Source organism: Salvelinus namaycush, unplaced genomic scaffold, assembly GCF_016432855.1.
Source record: "Salvelinus namaycush isolate Seneca unplaced genomic scaffold, SaNama_1.0 Scaffold313, whole genome shotgun sequence".
Classification (NCBI taxonomy): Eukaryota; Metazoa; Chordata; class Actinopteri; order Salmoniformes; family Salmonidae; genus Salvelinus; species Salvelinus namaycush.
The window spans coordinates 99,176-122,853 of NW_024060042.1; the positions used below are offsets into that span (position 1 = coordinate 99,176).

General features: G+C 44.3%; 2 protein-coding genes across 3 annotated transcripts in view; one reads left to right on the plus strand and one right to left on the minus strand.

Moving 5' to 3' along the window:
- Positions 1–1,844: 1,844 nt before the first annotated feature.
- LOC120039949 (transcription factor AP-4-like) lies at positions 1,845–19,560 on the minus strand. Of its 2 annotated transcripts, none has more exons than XM_038985270.1 (7): positions 18,925–19,560; positions 16,650–16,857; positions 12,232–12,330; positions 11,691–11,879; positions 7,792–7,890; positions 5,946–6,101; positions 1,845–5,651 (listed from the first exon to the last, which is right to left on the minus strand). In XM_038985270.1, exons 1-7 carry the CDS (start codon positions 19,011–19,013, stop codon positions 5,499–5,501), a joined length of 993 nt encoding a protein of 330 aa, XP_038841198.1. In that variant the 5' UTR covers positions 19,014–19,560; the 3' UTR covers positions 1,845–5,498. The 2 variants fall into 2 exon arrangements, with proteins under 2 accessions (XP_038841198.1, XP_038841199.1); XM_038985271.1 differs by having other exon boundaries at positions 16,692–16,857; positions 18,925–19,558.
- A 2,876-nt stretch (positions 19,561–22,436) lies between these two features.
- LOC120039951 (zinc finger protein GLIS2-like) overlaps positions 22,437–23,678 on the plus strand; it is a 63,038-nt gene continuing 61,796 nt past the window's right edge. The window contains exon 1 of the mRNA XM_038985273.1: positions 22,437–23,502. The gene's annotated coding sequence lies outside the window, so the exon portion shown is untranslated. The remainder of the gene's footprint in view (positions 23,503–23,678) is intronic.

Consider the following 23,678-nt stretch of genomic DNA (forward strand, 5'->3'; position numbering starts at 1 on the left):
TATTCAGATGCTCTAGTGACCAGGAGTTTCCCTGACCATGTGACCAGTCAGACCAGGTACATGTTGGGGTCCAGTCAGACCACGTACATGTTGAGGCCCAGTCAGACCAGGTACATGTTGAGGTCCAGTCAGACCAGGTACATGTTGAAGCCCAGTCAGACCAGGTACATGTTGAAGGTCCAGTCAGACCAGGTACATGTTGAGGTCCAGTCAGACCAGGTACATGTTGAGGTCCAGTCAGACCAGGTACATGTTGGGGCCCAGTCAGACCAGGTACATGTTGAGGCCCAGTCAGACCAGGTACATGTTGAGGCCCAGTCAGACCAGGTACATGTTGAGGCCCAGTCAGACCAGGTACATGTTGAGGCCCAGTCAGACCAGGTACATGTTGAGGTCCAGTCAGACCAGGTACATGTTGGGGTCCAGTCAGACCAGGTACATGTTGGGGCCCAGTCAGACCAGGTACATGTTGAGGCCCAGTCAGACCAGGTACATGTTGAGGCCCAGTCAGACCAGGTACATGTTGAGGCCCAGTCAGACCAGGTACATGTTGAGGTCCAGTCAGACCAGGTACATGTTGAGGCCCAGTCAGACCAGGTACATGTTGAGGCCCAGTCAGACCAGGTACATGTTGAGGCCCAGTCAGACCAGGTACATGTTGAGGCCCAGTCAGACCAGGTACATGTTGCGGTCCAGTCAGACCAGGTACATGTTGAGGTCCAGTCAGACCAGGTACATGTTGAGGTCCAGTCAGACCAGGTACGTGTTGATGTCCAATCAGGTCAAGTGATAAGAAAAACTCCTGGCCCTACCTAGAATATCTCTGAATAACAAAGCACCAGGATTGTGACCAATTCCCTTTCAATTCCAGTAAATTCAGGAGGTAAACTAAATTCCAATTCCACATTTTCCTAATTGAAAAGCATTGAGAATAGGAATTTCAGTGTACTTCTTGAATTGAAATGGAATAGACTCCAATCCTGTAGAGCACTGAAGTCAAAAGGTGTCCCGTGGTTTGAGAACGTGTAGTTTCAGAAACATCTAGATTCAGAAACTTCTAGAGCTTCAATTATAGCTTGAGCAAACAATGGAGTCATTGGAAATCCTTTCTTTTGACAATCAAATCTGCCATTTGACAGCTGCTAATTTCCACCCAGACAACATAGATAGTGCCTGTCATAACAAGGCGAGTGTCACTATCCCTGCAGTACCATCATGGGGGCATGATTCAGAGCGGGTCTGGGCACCAGAACACTTACCATTCCAGAATTCCAATGGGACGTTTTTGAATGGCGATCACATATCCAGTGTGAACCTGTGAGCTAGACAGGCCGAGAAAGAACGAGTGAGGGAATGAGAGAGACTGAAAATGAACACTGCATAGACACTGAAGTACTAGAGGACAGTGACATGCCACCTACTGAAGTCAATAGTGCTGCAAACTGTCACAGACGCCGATGGTGACAGTGGGTCATCTTTATTTAGCGCCTGACTGTGGGTTGGCCCAGGGGCTTCTGGCACGACAACCAATCACAAAGGGACACATATACATAAACCAGAGAGCTGGAGAGTGAACCAACAGGGGGGAAGGAAGGAGAGCGAGAACCCGGGCCACGTTCAATAAAACCCGTTTCAAGACTACAGAACACAACCCTTTTTTAACTCTTTGCTATAACATCACCGGTGTCATAGAAATTGCACTGCCGTAAAAATGTAATACGTTTAAAAACAGATATCTGACAGTTAAACTGCTCTTAAATGCTAACGTGCTAGCTACACAAAGTGATAACAAACAGAAACGAGACCAACTTGTAAAAAACGAAGTACAAACTTTATTATTCTGTCTTTACAAAAGGCACAAGCCTCTTCTTTATCCACCCACAAGTTTCTTCTTAAAAAAAACTCTACATATAATAGCTTCTCAACGACCGTGTGGACTGACTGTCCAACAAAACATAAGACAACAGATAAAGAGGAGCTGGGGAGGAGAGGAGGGCGTGAGTGACGGAGAGCGTGAGTGAAGGAGAGAGAAGACAGGATGAGAGTCTTGTGTTGACCACAGACAGACAAAGAGATGAGGGACAGACAGACATGGGACAGGGGTTGTATTCACTAGGGCACACCGTAGCAATGGAAAAGGAAAACAACTGTTTCTTATTGAGCAAGGTCAGGTAGTATCTCCCTGTTTCAGTCCATTTTCTTCCGTTTGGTGCCTAATGAATACACCCAGGGTATATGACCGGGTCAGACACAGGGAAAGGGGGAAATACACAGCTGTGTGCTTTTAGTCTCACAACATATCAAGAGCTTCAGCCGAGGTGAGGCCCCCTTTTAGAAAAATAAGAGGAACCCTCTCCCATATATAGTACAGTAAGTGCTTTAGAATCGTAACCCCCCCCCCATTCACTGACCCCCTCCCTGACCACCTCACAGGCAATCTGTTATGTATCTAACAGAGATATCGTATAGAAGATACACACAAAAATCTATGGGACAGTGCTTGGCATCAGCAGAGGAAATGTTTGAAGACAGGTACTGAAAAGGGGTACGAAAAGGTTTCTACGGACATAGCGTAAAGCGTAACCAAACAAAAAAAATAACATTTTGTTCAGCAATCAATAGGACTGTCTCGGAGGACTGCCCCCTCCGATCCAGATTATAAGGTTTATAAGAGGGCACACCTCAAGAATCACTGACCATTTCCAAATAATGGAACTCAACATGGCTAAGTCGGTTTTCTTCCTGGGTGAACACAGTGGTCGCGTTCCAGGCTGACTACATTGCAGTCGCACTGCACGCAGCAACCTGCGGTTGCGTGCCACCTCACTGACTTTCCAGTCGGGCATCAGTTGGCGGTATCATTTTGTGGTAAGCTGATACAAAAACACCTATCCAGGCATTGTGAGGTTCTGGCATGTGACTGCAGTGAAGTGGCCTTGAACGTGGCCAGTGTGAATCCACTGTAAATACCAAGAAGGAAGGATAGGAGGGAGATGCATCTCATCTGTCCAGCAGTAAAGGACTCCCTCTACACTCAATGGGAAGACATAAGGGACAATCAACAAATCAATCCAATTTGCCATCAAATAATTTTACATAAAAAACGATTCCTTTGCGTTTGGCCGTATTGTGGCCAAAAATAACCTCGGACAAAACCGTTGCTTTTTGCTCTTGAAAAGTGCCAGTTAAAGATGCTAAAGGTACTGGTGGAATCTTCTGGAATGTCTAAAAACAATGCATCCACATCTCCTCTTGGAAACCACAGCACACTAAAACAAAGCATAAGCGTATTTATATTGGGAGGTTCTCGACAAAAAGGTTTACAGTATCACTCCTATTGAACAATGTTCAGGCTTTCCCTATAGGTGTAGCCAGCCTCTACCTCTTTCTCGCTCTGACTCCAGGGTTGAGTAAGGCTGGCCTCACAGTGCCTACCCTGCACATTAGAAGCTGTGTTATGGCAAAGCGCTGCCCCCCTCGCTCTCTCCACACACCCCAGGCAGCGTGTTATCCTGGGTGCAATCCACATGGGCATATTCTGCACAATTTCTGTAAGTATTGTAAGGATCTGACAATCTGCACAGAATCTGGGTCTCTCGAACACACCATGACTGTACATGTCTGTCTGCATTCCCTCCTCACTCCACGGGACAGGAGAACCTTCAATACAGCCAGGTTCAGTCAGGTCAGCCTGGGAAAACTCAGGTTTTTGAAAAAGTGTCTGTGATCCCTGTAAAACCACTGTCATATCTGGGGCACAACAAAACCATCATAGACAGACTTCACAGAGAGAATGATAAACGCCCAAAAGCACAATAATAAAAACAGACAATACCAGTTAGCATCCCTGGCTGAGGGCCCAAAACATGTTTTTGCAGAGAGACATTCTAGAAATCTGTGGAAACCACAAGAAAAGGTGCCTATTTTCAGAGTGGGGTTGTCACAATATCACCATTATGACGTGATACCAAGCCAAGTATCACGATGCTGAGTAGTATGGTGATACCACAGACACCTGCCCCCCCCAGGACGCTTGTTCCTATTAGTGAATACATAGTCAAATGCTCAGTCAACCAATATCATTGGCCGTTAAGGTTCTGAACTCACAAACATCAGAGACGTTTCCAAAACTCAGGGACAAATGATGGGAGGAGCTTTATCAGATGATGGGAGGAGCTTTATCAGATGATGGGAGGAGCTTTATCAGATGATGGGACCATTAATTGCAGAGGGGGGGTGTGTGTGTTCTCCTACAATATCAAACAGAGGCCTGTCCCAAATACAGGGCTTTCCTAACCCCGGACACAACCCACCTAATTACAGCGTGGAGCTGGATACACCAGCCTATCCTATGTGTACAACAGCAAAAACACACAAAGGGTTTTAAAAACTCACGGCGTACCCATCGATTAGCTTATTCAACAAGCTAGATGCCAAAATGTCAGAAGCAACAGACAAAAGGGTGAATCAGTGTTACAGGTTTTTATCTGTACTACTGATGCAACCAACATACGTGTTTGTAATTAGGGGAGAGTGTCGCCTACATAAATGTCTACTGGGAACCCAGCCCAGTAAAAAGTGTGATGGCGCAAAAAGAGACAGAGGGAACCGTAAGTGCACTCCTCCTCTTTCCTTAGTAAGCACCACTGAAATGAACAGACCTCTAGCTGCGTCAATATGGGCATTTTCTGTGTTGTCACGTTTCAGTACAATCCCTGTGATTTATCATCCAGAGTCCCCGAGCAGAACACAAGATCAAAAAGAAAACCTGTAACACAAACTCTTAGTAAAGTACAACAGAAAAACGACAACATTTTCTCTTACTAAGGAGCCAAAAAGGTGTGTTAGAACTGATTCAGAATGTGTCTTTGAATGCTCACAGTGTCTCATCGCTCAGGGGAGATCCCACTGGGCAGAAATATGGTGAAGACATACAGGAAGTAGAAGACTTCTTGGAGAAATGATCTCTCGTATGGGGGGGTCGCCTGGGACGGCTGTGCTGCTGGTTGGGGTACACCTGTCCTGTCCAGGCGCGCTCTCCTGCTCGCTGGGCATAAGTTGCTTAGTTGGTTTTGGAGAAGGTGAGAAAGAGTCTCCATTGGACAACTGAGCCAAGGGACCGGGCTGGACCTGGGTGTGACACTTCCATCCTCAGGCAGCCCTCTGGAGAAGCAAGACCCAGAGAGGGAGTGGGTTGGATGGGTGCGTCGTGACCGTTGGGAAGGCTGCTGGCTGCTTGAGCTATGTGGAACTGTCAGGTCAACCCATCACCTTTCTACTGATTTTTTTTGTCCGGTTTGAGAAAAAGCAAGAAAGCAGAAAAGAGAGACAGAAAGAAGTGTGCATGTGTAATTATCCGGTTACAGTAGACTATCCTAGTTCAGTGTGTGTGTGTGAGTCTGATCCGTCTATCCAACCTAATAAATGGCCATATAATCAGAGTATTGTGGGTGTTGTATGGGGCCCCCTCTCGTGGCCCCTGTGTGTGATGGGAGGCCTCAGGGCAGTGAGCAGTCCTCTGGCCCCTCACTGTCGGACGCCGTGTCGGACCCCGCTGTGTCTGTGAGGGCGCGTCCCTGGGTGACGATCACCGCCCGGCGCTGCTCCTCCTCCCCCACCCTCTCCTGGATGCTCTCAATGTGCTGGATGGCCTGGAGAAGGAGGGAGAAAGACAGATATGGGGGGAAGCAGAGAGTGAGTGACAAACAGCAGTGGCAGACACTGACTTCACCACCATCTGGTGTTCACATGTGGAAATGCACTGACAGTTGCCACTTTTTATGGACACTTTCCATAGAACTACCAAATGTTTTACAAACTGACTGAAGAAAAATCTATCTGCAACATACCAAAGATAACAGTTGCATAAATTCAGAGAGCGCAGTTTTTTCTCCCTGCGTTTGATAAAACTACAATTTCTCCACTAGTGTTCTTCTTTGGCTCACCTGCACAATGGTGTCCAGGTTCTGGCGAGACGTGGAGGCTGTGTTGATGACAGAGGCCGGGCCCATGGTTACCACGGTGACGTGATGGGGAGGCGGGGCTGGGACGATGACCGTGGGGTGGTGGGTGGGGGCGGGGGGCGACCTGGGGGCCAGCACCTGGAGGGACAGGAGGATGAAGAGGTCACACAGATAAACGTTGTGAATGTTAGAGATGGACAACAGAGTCAGACTGCACAGAATCACAAACCACATTCAGAAAGTATTCAGACCCCTTGACCTTTTCCCACATTTTGTTACGTTAAAGCCTTATTCTAAAATTGATTAAATTGTTCGCCCCCCTCACCAATCTACACATAATATCCCATAATGACAAAGAAAAAACAGGTGCTTCAACAAAGCACTGAGTATAGGGTCTGAATACTTATGTAAATATAATATTTCAGTTGTTTATTTTCAATACATTTGCTAAAATTTCTAAAAACCTGTTTCGTTATGTCCTTATTGGGTATTGTGTGTAGATTGATGAGTAAAATAATACATTTGATCAATTTTAGAATAAGGCTGTAACGTAACAAAATGTGGAAAAGGTCAAGGGGTCTGAATACTTTCTGAATGCACTGTATTCATGGGATCAAGATGAGTGATTCTGCACCTCTCCTTGCCCAAACCGATCCCCGAAAACACACGGGTTGACACTCGCACTCAGTGAAAAGTGCATTTGTAGAAAGAGCAAGCCATTTGGTTCAGTCATCCTAAAACGCCACGTGATGACTAACAACAGATTATATCCAAGCTTTATTATTTAATAACAAGAAAATACATCAGCAGACTCATCTTCCCAACACCTCTTTCCTAGGAGCTTCTGCTGCCCTCTGGTGAACAACAATACAACTACCATAGACCTTACTATGTTCCTCTCACTACATATTCTCCAGCCTAAGCCCTAGTGACATTGTGTTGCTCCCTATTCAACCTGAGATGCCACCGTGAGGGAGAGACCGTCACAGCAGAGACTGGATTTCTAGGGCCATATAAAATGAACAAAATGCATCAGTGATTCGTATTTTCCTTCAACTTCTGAAGAGGCAACAGCACAGGAATGCCCCTGTCTGTGTGCGCACGCTTGTCTACCACTTCGTGTAGCCGCTAGTGATGATGCTAATGTCATGACAACCGTCTTCTGGTAGATGGACAAGGTTCCCCAAAACCTTATCAATTAAATGTTAACTACAAATGTGGCCTATGCCTACCTGGCAGAATGATATCATGATTATTTGCATCAATCGAGTGGACATTTGTTTTGTAAACTCTGTCATCAAATGAGCGCTACAAAACCATGCTACCCAAACAACAGTCTCTGGCTGGTGTGCAGCTCAATTAAAGTGTAACTACACCCCAAAATCAACCTTTCTACACCGTCTCCTGGTGTGGTCTAAGCATTATTGTGGACTTATAACATCCAGTTGTGTTGTTTTTCTATTCAAATGTTTTGTTATTTTGAGAGCAAAACAGAATCAGGAAAAAGCAATAACAACAAAAATATGGGACTAGAATGATTCCCGGGCTCTCAAGGACGTGACTGAAGCGTAGTGATCTGTGTGCCGGTAATGGTGAGTCGACCGTAAATGTGTCAGAGCTGTTGACCGCGGTAAACCTTGAGCTCAGCTATATGTTATTCTCAGATGGGCGTTGTGTTGAATCGTTTTCACTGTGGCGATTTAGAGTCATCCTGGTGCCTCTGGAGACAATAATGTATGTCACATCAGTAGTGTGTGTATGTGTGCGTCCTCTGAACATATGTGTGTGTATTGATATGCAAGTGTGATTGTATGTCTCTCAGTCTCACCTGTGGGCAGTGGGCTGGGGTGCTGGCTCTCTCCTGCTGCTCGGAGTGAGCTCCTAACACATGTTCAGGCTGAGTACCACCAACCACAACACAGCAGACCTGAGTGGTTAACAGAGGTAGGACTCAGACTGGAGACAATAACACAGCCATTACTGAATATGCACCGTCATATCTATTATCTCTGCGCAACATTGCTAATGAGTATGGTCATTAAAGCCTTGGATTGGTCTTTATATACTGAACATAAATATAAACGCAACATGCTACAATTATAAAGACTTTATTGAGTATAAGGAAATCAGTCAATTGAGAAACTAATTAGGCCCTAATTTATGGATTTCACATGATTGGGAATACAGATATAAATCTGTTGGGGGGAAAAGGTAGGGGCGTGGATCAGAAAACCAGTCAGTATCTGGTGTGACCACCATTTGCGCCATGCAGCGCGACACTTCTCCTTCACATAGAGTTGATCAGGCAGTTGATTGTGGCCTATGGAATGTTGCCCCACTCTTCTTCAATGGCTGTGCGAAGTTGCTGTATATTGGCGGGAATTGGAACACGCTGTCGTACACGTCCATCCAGAGCATCCCAAACATGCTCAATGGGTGACACGTCTGGTGAGTATGCAGGCCATAGAAGAACTGGCACATTTTCAGCTTCCAGGAATTGTGTACAGATCCTTGCGACATGAGGCCGTGTATTATCATGCTAAAACATGAGGTGCATTTTATAGGCCTTCCCAATGGCACTATGCATTGGCATTCAAATAGACTGAATTTTACAGCCTACCAGTAGAGATGTTGGCGATGCAAACACACTGGTAAAGCCTGTTCATGTAGACTAACAGTAGCATTAATCTCACCCTGTCCATGTAGGCTACTAGTAGCATTAACCTCACCCTGTACATGTAGGCTACCAGTAGCATTAATCTCACCCTGTACATGTAGGCTACCAGTAGCATTAATCTCCCCCTGTCCATGTAGGCTACCAGTAGCATTAATCTCACCCTGTCCATTTAGGCTAACAGTAGCATTAATCTCACCCTGTCCATGTAGGCTAACAGTAGCACTAATCTCACCCTGTCCATGTAGGCTAACAGTAGCACTAATCTCACCCTGTCCATGTAGGCTAACAGTAGCACTAATCTCACCCTGTCCATGTAGGCTACCAGTTGCATTAACCTCACCCTGTACATGTAGGCTAACAGTAGCATTAATCTCACCCTGTCCATTTAGGCTAACAGTAGCATTAATCTCACCCTGTCCATGTAGGCTAACAGTAGCACTAATCTCACCCTGTCCATGTAGGCTAACAGTAGCACTAATCTCACCCTGTCCATGTAGGCTACCAGTTGCATTAACCTCACCCTGTCCATGTAGGCTAACAGTAGCATTAATCTCACCCTGTCCATGTAGGCTAACAGTAGCATTAATCTCACCCTGTCCATGTAGGCTAACAGTAGCATTAATCTCCCCCTGTCCATTTAGGCTAACAGTAGCATTAATCTCACCCTGTCCATGTAGGCTAACAGTAGCATTAATCTCACCCTATCCATTTAGGCTAACAGTAGCATTAATCTCACCCTGTCCATGTAGGCTACTAGTAGCATTAATCTCACCCTGTCCATTTAGGCTAACAGTAGCATTAATCTCACCCTGTCCATGTAGGCTAACAGTAGCACTAATCTCACCCTGTCCATGTAGGCTAACAGTAGCACTAATCTCACCCTGTCCATGTAGGCTACCAGTTGCATTAACCTCACCCTGTACATGTAGGCTAACAGTAGCATTAATCTCACCCTGTCCATGTAGGCTAACAGTAGCATTAATCTCCCCCTGTCCATGTAGGCTACCAGTAGCATTAATCTCACCCTGTCCATGTAGACTAACAGTAGCATTAATCTTACCCTGTCCATGTAGGCTAACAGTAGCATTAATCTCACCCTCGCCATTTCAGATGTATAACGGTTTTGTATAGAGGTTGACCGATTAATTGGAATGGCCGATTAATTAGGGCCGATTTCAAGTTTTCATAACAATCGGTAATCGTCATTTTTGGACACCGATTATGGCCGATTACATTGCACTCAACGAGGACACTGCGTGGCAGGCTGACCACCTGTTACGTGAGTGCAGCAAGGAGCCAAGGTAAGTTGCTAGCTAGCATTAAACGTATCTTATAAAAAACAATCAATCTTAACATAGTCACTAGTTAACTACACATGGTTGATGATATTACTAGTTTATCTAGCTTGTCCTGCGTTGCATATAATCGATGCGCTGCCTGTTAATTTATCATCGAATCACAGCCTACTTCGCCAAACGGGTGATGAATTAACAAGCGCATTCGCGAAAAAAGCACTGTCGTTGCACCAATGTGTACCTAACCATAAACATCAATGCCTTTCTTAAAATCAATACACAATTATATATTTTTAAACCTGCATATTTAGTTAGTATATCCTGCTAACATGAATTTCTTTTAACTGGGGAAATTGTGTCACTTCTCTTGCGTTCTGTGCAAGCAGAGTCAGGGTATATGCAGCAGTTTGGGCCGCCTGGCTCGTTGCGAACTGTGTGAAGACCATTTCTTCCTAACAAAGACCGTAATTAATTTGCCAGAATTGTACATAATTATGACATAACGTTGAAGGTTGTGCAATGTAACCGCAATATTTAGACTTATGGTTGCCACCCGTTACATAAAATACAGAACGGTTCCGTATTTCACTGAAAGAATAAACATTTGGTTTTCGAAGTGATAGTTTCCGGATTTGACCATATTAATGACCTACGGCTCGTATTTCTGTGTTATTATATTATAATTAAGTCTATGATTTGATATTTGATAGAACAGACTGACTGAGCGGTGGTAGGCAGCAGCAGGCTCACAAGCATTCATTCAAACAGCACTTTCCTGCATTTGCCAGCAGCTCTTCGCTGTGCTTCAAGCATTGCGCTCTTTATGACTTCAAGCCTATCAACTTCCCAAGATTTTGGACACCGATTAAATGACTTTAATGTAATTAGGCTGGCAATACTAAAGTGCCTATAAGAACAGCCAATAGTCAAAGGTATAGGAAATACAAATGGTATAGAGCGAAATAGTCCTATAATAACTACAACCTAAAACTTCTTACCTGGGAATAATGAAGATTCATGTTAAAAGGAACCACCAGCTTTCATATGTTCTCATGTTCTGAGCAAGAGACTGAAACATTAGCTTCCCTACATGGCACATATTGCACTTTTACTTTCTTCTCCAACACTTTGTTTTTGCATTATTTAAACCAAATTGAACATGTTTCATTATTTATTTGAGAATAAATTGATTTTATTGATGTATTATATTAAGTTAAAATAAAAATGTTCATTCAGTATTGTTGTAATTGTCATTATTACAAATATATATATATACATACACACAAATCGGCTTGGCTTTTTTTGGTCCTCCAATAATCGGTATCGGCGTTGAAAAATCATAATTGACCGATCATGTTTTCAAACGAGAAAGCAACAACAAAAAAACAATTTCCTTTGTAATGGAAGGGCAAGTTGAAGTCAATATTCTGTTGGCCTCATGAAATGGTTTTACCACAACAAACTAGCCCAACACCCATCAATTGAAACGGTGGGAAACTCTCCCAAAAACTGATCAGAAATAAAATCATTGGATAATTATATTGGAGCAGGAGAGTTTATAAATAGCCTACAATATTTTCAGGGACTTTTTAACATCCAAATTGAGGAAATGACTGATTTTCAACTCAAGGTTTTCCAGTACTTGATTTTCTGAGCTCCAAATCCAAGTACTTCAATCACTTCAAACACGCTGTGCAAACCCTGAATACGGTGGTTCCTGACAATTACTTGTTGTGGTTGTGGGTCTGTTCCTACCTCCTCCTGTCTCAAATGCTCCTCCAGCATCATGCGGACAGAGCGCTCCTTGTCCAGCTGCTGTCTCAGCTCCACCATCTCCCTCCGCAGGTCCTCCGTCTTCTCCTCCTCCAAAATGTCTGGGGAACCGATCCCTTCATCCTTCTCCTCCGCCCCACGCCTCCTCTTTGGGGAGGAGCCGCTGAACTCCTGTTGGAGCAAGAGAGGGAGCGAAAGGAGGGAGGGAGAGTCAGAGAGTAAGTCATGGAGGACTAAGATAGGGTTGATTTGGACTACGACGGGTGATTCCTTCCATTGCAGTGTGTTTGATGAACAGTCTATGAACTAAGGAATGGACACAGGAAAGTAAACTGAATTTTAAATGCTGAGAAGAGTAGAACATTTCTCATCTACTGAGGCCAGATTACTATTGTTAAAAAACTAAGTAATGATTCTGAGCACAGTAGTGTGTCTAGAGAGCCACATGCTGGTAGGACAACTGCTTATCCAAACTAAGTGGGGGGGTGCACACTAGTGACACCAAATGATGACTGTGTCTCACCTGAATGAAGCGTTTGAGCTGGCTGTTCTGCTGCAGTAGCCGTGTCTTCTCCTGCTCCAGAGCGAAGATGTACTCTGCTGTCTGCTGCAAGATGGCTGCCTGTAGAGGAGTGAACACTGTTATAACTACGACAAAATTATACATAGCAGCAACAAGAGCCTCTTGGCTGGTGCTGTAGCAGCAACAAGAGCCTCTTGGCTGGTGCTGTAGCAGCAACAAGAGCCTCTTGACTGGTGCTGTAGCAGCAACAAGAGCCTCTTGACTGGTGCTGTAGCAGCAACAAGAGCCTCTTGACTGGTGCTGTAGCAGCAACAAGAGCCTCTTGATTGGTGCTATAGCAGCAACAAGAGCCTCTTGACTGGTGCTGTAGCAGCAACAAGAGCCTCTTGACTGGTGCTGTAGCAGCAACAAGAGCCTCTTGACTGGTGCTGTAGCAGCAACAAGAGCCTCTTGACTGGTGCTATAGCAGCAACAAGAGCCTCTTGACTGGTGCTGTAGCAGCAACAAGAGCCTCTTGACTGGTGCTGTAGCAGCAACAAGAGCCTCTTGACTGGTGCTGTAGCAGCAACAAGAGCCTCTTGACTGGTGCTGTAGCAGCAACAAGAGCCTCTTGACTGGTGCTGTAGCAGCAACAAGAGCCTCTTGACTGGTGCTGTAGCAGCAACAAGAGCCTCTTGACTGGTGCTGTAGCAGCAACAAGAGCCTCTTGACTGGTGCTGTAGCAGCAACAAGAGCCTCTTGACTGGTGCTGTAGCAGCAACAAGAGCCTCTTGATTGGTGCTATAGCAGCAACAAGAGCCTCTTGACTGGTGCTGTAGCAGCAACAAGAGCCTCTTGATTGGTGCTGTAGCAGCAACAAGAGCCTCTTGACTGGTGCTGTAGCAGCAACAAGAGCCTATTGGCTGGTGCTGTAGCAGCAACAAGAGCCTCTTGGCTGGTGCTGTAGCAGCAACAAGAGCCTCTTGATTGGTGCTGTAGCAGCAACAAGAGCCTGTACAACTTCAAAGGGAAGACTTGACTAGCAACTTATCAGTACGTGTTACAGGTCTGCTTGAAAGTTATCATTGTGTTTACTTGATAGCTACCTACACAAATAGCTAGCTAGAACAAAGTGTTAATAAGGTAAGAACCCCTTGTTCTATTACAGATTTGTTTAGTTTTTACCATGAAATCTTCATTTAATCAGAACCAGTGTTATTGATCTGACATAACAGGTTTATATTTACCAATACCATATGTCGGTGTACAGGAAATCATGTGTGTAGCAGAAAAACAACATTAAAAAGGAATTAGTGCAGGTGCAAAAATAAGTGAACCCCAAGTTGCATTGGTTAAATCAAGTAGGTAAGTAGATTCAGGTGGGTAAAATAATTTGGTACCAAATGAACCAATCAAAGGAGAGATAGTTAGGAAAGAGTTTGGGCGGGACTCTGATAAATAGAGATAAGAAACCTGGTCAGTTTGGTGTTACCCAACCAGGTGAATGCAAAGCACACCATGCAGAGAGGATAGGAGATCTCAGAGGACATCAGGACGAGGGTATTGAGAGCACATCAGTCTGGGGAAGGCTATAGAATCATCTCAAAAAGAGTTGAGCGCCATCAGTCCACTGTGAGGCAAATGGAGAGCATTTAACATGACAGCAACTCAGCCTTGAAGTGGACGCCCTTCCAAAATATCCCCAAGAGCCACAAGAACAATAATACATCTGGTAAAAGCCAACCCAAATATAACATCTTTTGATGTTTTGCAGACCTCCCTTGCTGCATCTCAGGTAACTGTGCATGCTTCAACAATAAAAAAACACTGAATCCAAATGCCATTCATGGGAGAGTTGCTAGGAAGAAGCCTCTGCTGTCAAAAAAGAAACAAACTGAAGGTTTCTGGAAGTCTATTCTCTGGACCGATGAGCCCAAAATTGACATTTTGATCACAATCAACACTGCTATGTTTGGCGAAAACCCAACATTGTCTACCACCAAAATAATCTTATCCCAACGTCAAGCATGGTGATGGGAATGTCAAGATCTGGGGCTGCTTTTCCTGCTCTGGACCGGGACGACTCCACATCATTAAGGGAACCATGAATTCTGAGGTAAACCAGGAGATTCTTGAACAGAACGTCATGCCATCAGTCAAGGAGCTAAAGCTGCGCCGAAAGTGGGTCTTCCAACAAGACAAAGACCCAAAGCATTAAAGCCAATCTACCAAATAATAGCTCAGGAGAAAGAAGATTTGTGTCTTGGATTGGCCAAGTCAAAGTCCTGACCTAAATCCAATTGAGATGCTGTGGCAGGACCTGAAGAGGGCAGTTCATGCCAGACACCCCTCAAACCTCACTCAATTGGCTGAGTTCTGTAAGAAGGAGTGGGCAAAAATCCCTCAAAACAGACGTCAGAGACTGATCACTGGCTATAGGAGACAGTTACTCCAAGTTATCGCTGCTAATGGAGGTGCCACAAGCTTTTGACTGAAGGGGCTCACATATTTGAGCACACATCAAATCTGAGTTTCTGTTAAATAAACCCCTTCTGTTAAATAAACAATGAAAATATTTTTTTTTTGTTTCTGTCATTTACCTGGAATGTCTGTATTACGAATTGGGGTTTATATGTTTATTTTAATATTTTATAGCAAAATAAATGACCAGCCCTGTAGAGTTCACATTCTTTCAAGCAGCACTGTACAAAAATAGATTCATATGTACTGGGAGTTGAACAGACATGGCAATCTCCCGGTCTGATCTCTATAGACTTTAACCTACTGTCCCACTATCCCTGTCTGACTGATCTCTCTAGACTAACCTACTAACCCAATCTCCCTGTCTGACTGATCTCTCTAGACTAACCCACTCTCCCTGTCTGACTGATCTCTCTAGACTAACCTACTAACCCAATCTCCCTGTCTGACTGATCTCTCTAGACTAACCCAATCTCCCTGTCTGTCTGATCTCTCTAGACTAACCTACTAACCCAATCTCCCTGTCTGTCTGATCTCTCTAGACTAACCTACTAACCCAATATCCCTGTCTGTCTGATCTCTCTAGACTAACTCAATCTCCCTGTCTGTCTGATCTCTCTAGACTAACCCAATATCCCTGTCTGTCTGATCTCTCTAGACTAACCTACTAACCCAATCTCCCTGTCTGTCTGATCTCTATAGACTTTAACCTACTGTCCCACTATCCCTGTCTGACTGATCTCTCTAGACTAACCTACTAACCCAATCTCCCTGTCTGTCTGATCTCTCTAGACTAACCTACTAACCCAATCTCCCTGTCTGTCTGATCTCTCTAGACTAACCCAATCTCCCTGTCTGACTGATCTCTCTAGACTAACCCAATCTCCCTGTCTGACTGATCTCTCTAGACTAACCCAATCTCCCTGTCTGTCTGATCGCTCTAGACTAACCTACTAACCCAATCCCCCTGTCTGTCTGATCTCTCTAGACTAACCCAATCTCCCTGTCTGACTGATCTCTCTAGACTAACCCAATCTCCCTGTCTGACTGATCTCTCTAGACTAACCCAATCTCCCTGTCTGTCTGATCTCTCTAGACTAACCCAATATCCCTGTCTGATCTCTCTAGACTAACCTACTAACCCAATCTCCCTGTCTGTCTGATCTCTCTAGACTAACCTACTAACCCAATCTCCCCGTCTGTCTGATCTCTCTAGACTAACCTACTAACCCAATCTCCCTGTCTGTCTGATCTCTATAGACTTTAACCTACTGTCCCACTATCCCTGTCTGACTGATCTCTCTAGACTAACCTACTAACCCAATCTCCCCGTCTGTCTGATCTCTCTAGACTAAGCTACTAACCCAATCTCCCTGCCTGTCTGATCTCTCTAGACTAACCTACTAACCCATTCTCCCTGTCTGTCTGATCTCTATAGACTTTAACCTACTGTCCCACTATCCCTGTCTGACTGATCTCTCTAGACTAACCTACTAACCCAATCTCCCCGTCTGTCTGATCTCTCTAGACTAACCTACTAACCCAATCTCCCCGTCTGTCTGATCTCTCTAGACTAACCTACTAACCCAATCTCCCCGTCTGTCTGATCTCTCTAGACTAACCTACTAACCCAATCTCCCTGCCTGTCTGATCTCTCTAGACTAACTCAATCTCCAGTGTCTGTCTGATCTCTCTAGACTAACCTACTAACCCAATCTCCCTGCCTGTCTGATCTCTCTAGACTAACTCAATCTCCAGTGTCTGTCTGATCTCTATAGACTAACCTACTAACCCAATCTCCCTGTCTGTCTGATCTCTCTCTCCAACTCCCTCCTAACTGACCTTGCTAAATGTCCTCCCTCCATTTCCTTCTCTTATTACATCATTAATGTATGTTGTAGTTTGCTACGCGGTTTTAATTTGTTATTGTCTAATAAACAAGTCAAAGTCTGACCTACCTTGCTGAGTTTCTCTCCCTTCCTTTCCTCCCTCGGACCCACCTTGCTGAGTTTCTCTCCGTCGCTGTGGGGGATGAGCGTCTTGAGCGATTGGAAGCCGGAGTTGATGCTCTGCATGCGCCGCCGCTCGTTGCTGTTGGCGATCTCCCGGCGGATCCGCCGCTCCTGGTCGCGCGCCGTCTCGGGGGTCAGGGGAATGTTCGCCAGGCTGGGGGGAGGAAGAGAAGAGGTCGTAAGGTTACACAATAGGGGTCAAAGGTCCACAGAGTAGATATCAAGCGAGATCTTCAAGTTGACCTCTATTGGTCAGTTTTGAATGGAGTATAAACTCAAAACATGAATGAACCTACTGTGAGCAACAGCGCAGCCATGTATGAACTATCAAAACAAGCCAGAAAACAAAGCTTTGTTGAGCTTTTAAAACAGAACCATTGTGATGGTCAATTTCAATGCTAAAAATACAGTAACAACCATGTCATGTGCCATGCTCCCTACGTACCAAGCTGACTGTGCCCTGAGAAAACAGCATGAAAGTGCAGAACAGGCTTTGACGCCGTTTTCTTATAACACCCTAGTAGACGCTTCACAAGGCCCACTGCACAACACAATGCTGACTTTCCTGCTAGAACCCCTGGCCAAACCCCATTGTTTCAGACCGCTGAACCCACGGAACACAGCCTGTGAGAATTCCAACCAGAAAAGCATTTGTCATCCTGATTTGTTCAGCCTGGCTCCCACACAGATTCCATTTGGGATGGGAAATGTCTAATTGAACTTCCACGTCCTCTGTATCTAATGGGAGTATCACTGGGAAGCTTTATAGTAGCAAGGCTCTTATCAGTACTGACTCAGCTGCCTCAGAGCAAACACAGGGAACAATTGTGCAGACACAGATGGGGAGAGACCGTGTCTGCTGTTTCCTTACAACCCAGAAACCAGCCAGCAAACACAGCCTCTGCCAAATCACGACTGGGCGGTAGCGAATAAAATACAACCACAAATACAACCACCATAGCTTGACAGACTAGGAACAGTATATTAGATGAGTTGCTTTAAACAGGGTCCCCATAGCAACATTAACATAATAAACATTAAAGTATTATCATAATAAATACACATTTGTAAGTGAGAAATCATGTTTGAGAATGTATTATGACCAAATGTGCACCTCAAAGACTAGAATCGAGTGTTGCTTGGACAATGTTATGCAAAATCCTACATTTGGAATTTTACACAATTCGAAAATAGAACTACATGTCCCAGACCACGTGCGCAGACCACACTTTATCCTTCATCTCCGCCTCCCTGTCTACTAAAGGTTGCAAATGTATCGACTGGCCTTCCACTATACACACCCCCTAATTAAAAAGACCACTATTAATTTCTCAATCGGTTGCGGAATGCCTCGCGGCGACACAATCAATTTCAAACGGTCCAATCTGTTTTAGAATGTATCGCGACGCCACACTACTGCGTTCAAAAACACTAGTCGAGTCCTCCGCCATTACAACAATGCGACTGCTTCCTCTTACATGCGGCGGCATGGCTGAGCTGCGGGGTAAAAGACGCAGTGCATACGGTACTAGAGTGCACCAAAATGTGGCCAGGAATACCAGCGAAACTGCGAATTCGTTGCACAAATGCGATTACTTAAACTTTCACCGTGAATTTTACATAAATTATCAGGAAATGTGAAGTTACTGGAGGGAAGACTACGACAGATCCCTCACCACTTTAGCACAAGCATGGCCGCACTGCCCACAATAACTTCAGCGCGCTCCCCAACGAACTGAACAAACAGTACCCTCTAGGACGTGTGAGCTAAACATGCATAACAAAAGGTGCGACACCTTTGTTATACATGTATTACCTCTCTTGCTCCTATGTAAATTAGTATACTTATCCAAAACATAACGTAACCGTTGGGAAAATATCAAAATAGCCAGGGATCTCTCAGAAGAGCAGTAGCGTGGTGTACATGTAACCACGTGGGGTATGTTTGTTAGCTACTAAATGTCTAGATTTCGTTAAAGTAAAGGTAAAATTAAGTTACATATGAATGTACTGAATCGTCTTCTACATAATATGAGTACTTAATCGATATTCAATAAAGGTAATTGTCTCGCTCACTGACAGTGGGTCGTGTACAGTACACAATAACATACAGATCAAATCAAGCATGTTGCCACGCCACAAGTCGCTAAGTGCGCACCACAAGCAGAGATAAACAAATGATCATATAAAATAATGCGAAATAGTAAAAGTGCACACACACCTGCAAAGACCCCCAATCACTTCCTTCTCCGTTTTCCTAAAATGTTGCAAGGAGGGCACCTTCTGTGCTGGTACCATGAAATACTCCATGCTTTCCTCTCCAGTTGTGTGTCCCCCGGTTCAAATGAATTAACGCACAAAATATGTTCCAGTTGCAAATTCCCTTGCTCATAAATCTAGAATAATTTCATAATTCGGAAATTTCCTTATGTGGTAGCAGAGCAGTCGGAGTTGTAACGTTACTCTACTTCCAGCTGATAGGGTTCCCTCGTTGTGTGGCGCTCTCAATCTCTCTCTCTTTCCTTCTGCATGTACGTGTATGTGTGTAGTTGCAGCTGATCGGATGTCTTTCAAGGCGGGAAACAGCTGGTAGGAATCACACAGCACTACCAAAAGCCTCCTTCCGCGGACAGAGGGACTGCATCATGTAAACAAAGGATTATTTAAATCATCTACACTGGAGGGGGCGAGGCACGAGTCTGGTGGATTAAATGATAGCCACAAATGTATAATTGTTTCCATTGAGTGATACCGATCACTGACGCCATATCTCGAATCCTAGTAGCCTAATCTACAGTTATTATGACATTATCTATTTTATGAGGATTTCCCATGTAAATTAGGAAAAAACATTTTTTTTGCATGCGTCACTTTGTTATTTTAAATCTACGATGTTTTTCGAAATGTGAACGATAGAGCGGAGGAAACCAGTCTGTTGTAGGGGCACTGGTCTCCTCCCACCATGAAGCGAACAAGCGGGATCAGCTGACGAGTTGGCAGGGCTCACAAAAACAGCAACAAACTGTGGGGGGGGCTCGAGTGGGGGAGCGAAGGGAAACAGCGCGGAGAGAAAGAGGCTGACATTGAACAGCTGAATGCGTTCACCATTTTGGGTGTAGGAGAGGAGGCTTGTTACCTAATCGCCACTCCTGCCTTGTTGGTGCGTGCTGTGCGAGCAGAACAGAACTCGAGCCACAAAATGGGAGCAGTACCCTTGCACCCGGAAATGTGTGTAGTATAAGCGTGTGTAGCAATGTTACAATGTTGGTAAATTTCACGGCTGATCATTCGCTGCTGCAACAATTGTTACACTTGCTGCTGTTGCTGTGTACAATGTTGCATGACAGGCTATTGCGGCGTTATAGTATAGCGCCATCTTTCTCCCAAAACTGCAGGCACTCCGCAAGTTTAGCACAGGATCATTTAGCTACTTATTGACACGCCCCAGCTATTGCCTTTCCTATGCTATTAGCGATGAATAGTCTTTATATGACATCATAGATAGGCTGGACCTAGATTCATTGATAAAAAAATGAAAGCCTGCAGTCAGCTGGTTTAGCTTCTAGGCTAAAGGAGCTCACTGGGTGGTCAGGCTACATCCTGATATGGAAAAGGAAGACCTGGCGCATGTCCTGCAGCATGATGCACCATGCAACATACACAATATTGCAGATGACATTGACAATACACAACTATTTTCAGCTACTAAAGAGACTTCATCTATTCCACATTCCTATGTAACTTTAATACTGTGCCCATATGATCTGAATGGTCTGAATAACATACCTGTAATAAATGGAGGGCAGGAATGATTAGAGCATTTTGCATTATTTCAGAGAACATTGTTAGTGTCATAGCCTATACACATAATTATAAGCAAAGTAGCCTATTACATAACTAATATGGTTAACCATTAAGAGCCTAAACACATGACTCCAGTCTCGTTTCTGATTCTGCCCTTCACACCTGAATCTGAGCATTCCCAACAGTGTTTATTCAGTAGTCTACCTAGTCATAAAGCAAATGAACAACTGGATACGGTTTACAGGAGCAAAAAACCCTCTGCAACAAATATAACATACTGTACATCGGTAAAGGTGGTAGTTAATCTGTTATTACATATTTTTGCACCAGTCATCATTGCTCATAGGGCTACACTTCTCCTCCAGGACACTGGTAACACACACAGGCCCTGGAGGACAGCCAGGGACACTGGCATAATACCACAAAAGGACGAAGGCAACACAGTTGAACAGGAATATAATGAATTAGTTAAGTGTCATGTTCATACCCTTCAGTCTAACATGAACATAATATGTGTGTGAACATGTTGCTTGGGGGCTATTGTTATCTGTTACAAGTTATTTTGCATATATTTACTTTAAAGTTTCTAATATAACAGGTTCACGCAAGCTGATTTATGCACATAGGCCTACACTTAAAGGCTATACAGTCAAGTAATGTTGTCGACCTGCCATTATGTTTAGAGTTATGTGATAACTGTCTGTCTGGTGGCTGTGGTGCTACACACGACTTACCGTTCACCTTAAATAACCTGTTTGCATGGCTGTTTTCATCAATAATAATTATTAACACATTAATATAGGCTATGTTTATTTGTGTACTTTAGTGTAGTTACCAGCCACTATAGGTCCAAAGAGTTCTGTACACAACGTAGGTGTTGCATAACTTCATTGTTACTTAATGTATGCCCCAGACATATTTACCCATATTTTCCCGAGACAGACGTATTCACCCAATATCATGCACAATTTACATGATCAATGATGAAGTTATGTTGGACTTGATCATTAGTCCTAGTCTTGGGAGAGCTAGACATATGTGCAACCCAGCACTAAAACACCAGACACAACTGGGCGGCAGGTAGCCTAGCGGTTAGTGTTGGGTGAGTAACCGAAAGGTCGCAGGTTTGAATACCCAAGCTGACAAGGTGAAAAATCGGAAATCTGTCAATGTGTTCTTGAGCAAGGCAGTTAAACCTAATTTGCTCCATGGGCGCTGTACCATTATGTCTGACCCTGTAAGACAACCAATTTCACTGCATGTGACATTTAAACATGTATTATTATTAACTACTCGTCAAGATAATATGGCGTATTAATGCTGAGCTGGAACAAAAGCCTGCTCACTTTGTAGGAACAGATTGGAGAGTCAAAATTCACAATTTACTGTTACTGACACGACCTCTGGTGGTTGGATGAGGTAAAACAATGTTACTGGTTCAGCACTTACCTGAAACACCATAATTGCTCTGGGGTTTTTGGTACTCCGAGGCAGTGTATCGGAGTTCTCCCTAAGCAACACAAGTGGGCTATACCTAATGGTGCACTGCAAGAATTATTAGGGCTATGGGCCTAGGTATGTGCCACCTATTGCATTAGGAATTCATTGACTTGGTAGGTAGCCTAAGTACATTGATTGGTCCCTGTAATTTCCTAAATTAATTTAGTAATTGAATAACAATAGACAAAAATATAGGCTTTATATAGGTATATTTATAATAGTACTATTTTCTCCCATCATCTCTAATAAACTGAACGCGAATGAATAGAAAATAAGCAAATGTCACTTATAAGACACCAAAACAATTAAGAAACACGTTTGTTGAATATAAAGAAGTTAACGGGTTAAATGTGAGCACCAAATATGTGGCAAGGAGTTTTTTTTAAAGAAGCTCAGCAATTTCCTGTTTAAACTTGGGGAAACAGAGACGTGTCCAGTAACACAGATGCGTTAAAACATGCAAACCAATTGTCTCCTAACACATAAATATCCATTATTATTTTTCTGTATGGGTCATTGTAAGAGTTAAAGCGGGTTAAAGAAAAAGGTATGTTCAGCGGGGAAGGAGAGAGACTTGTTTTGAGAGTAGCTGAGGACTGACTGCCCATGGTGGATGGGCGGAGCAGGAAGCATGCGCTGAGCTGGCAGAGTCGGGGCTAGTCTGCTGCGCGCGAGGAGAGGGAGATCACGGGCTGGCTCGGGTCCTCTCAGACGGACGCGGGGAGACCACCTTACCAATCACGTCTCCTTGAGGACTAAATAGGCGAGAACAGAAAAGAGCAAGAGAAAGAGTGAGAGACAGGGAGAAATAGAAGAATAGAAAGCTATAAGGACAACACCTCCGTTTGTAACCACAGGGAGTCGGCATCTGGAAACATAACGAGCGAAGAAGACCCCCCCCCCCCCCCCCTCGCGACATCTCTCGGCTCTGTATCTCCCAGCGCACCCCTCCTATAGCCTACTCCCTGGAGAACGACCACCCATTGAACACCCTAATTGACCAGCGTTGCCATTAAGCGATGCACTTTGAATCCAAGACGAAACCGAACGCGTAATTTTGATGCACATTTAACAACCAGTGATCATAATTTTCCAAAACGGAACAGTTTAGACTATGGATACAGTTTTGGGTGTTTAGCCTAAATTTAACGGGTTTCTGGCGACGTGAAATTATCTCATCCCCGGTAACTGACATCAACACTATACTTTTATCTCCTATTGCTTGTGGAAGAGTCTTATCATCTTCGTTTTATTCCATTTTCCATTTTCTTTTTCAAACCAATGGTCTGGGAACGGACCGCCTCACTCAACACATACTATTTCATTTAGACGTGTCAGCCTCGTTTAGCGCTTTGAACGCGGACAACATTACAGAATTGCAAGGGGAAATTGTCATCGAGAGTATTTTGCACAAACATACTGAGTGGAAAGTTTGTTGCCGGAGAGGGAATAGATCGGAGACATCTCGGCCATATCCACGGGATTTTTCCCTAAGGTAAGCCCGTTGCCTTTAGCCTACAACTCCCCTATATCCTTCCCTCTATCCTTCTCTGCGTCGGGTTATTGTTACACTGGATGACATATAGGCGTTACATAATTTGCACGTGCAGTTCGTTCCCGTATGGTATATTTGATGTTTGTAAATGTGGTATTGTGTGTCCGAGATAGTCG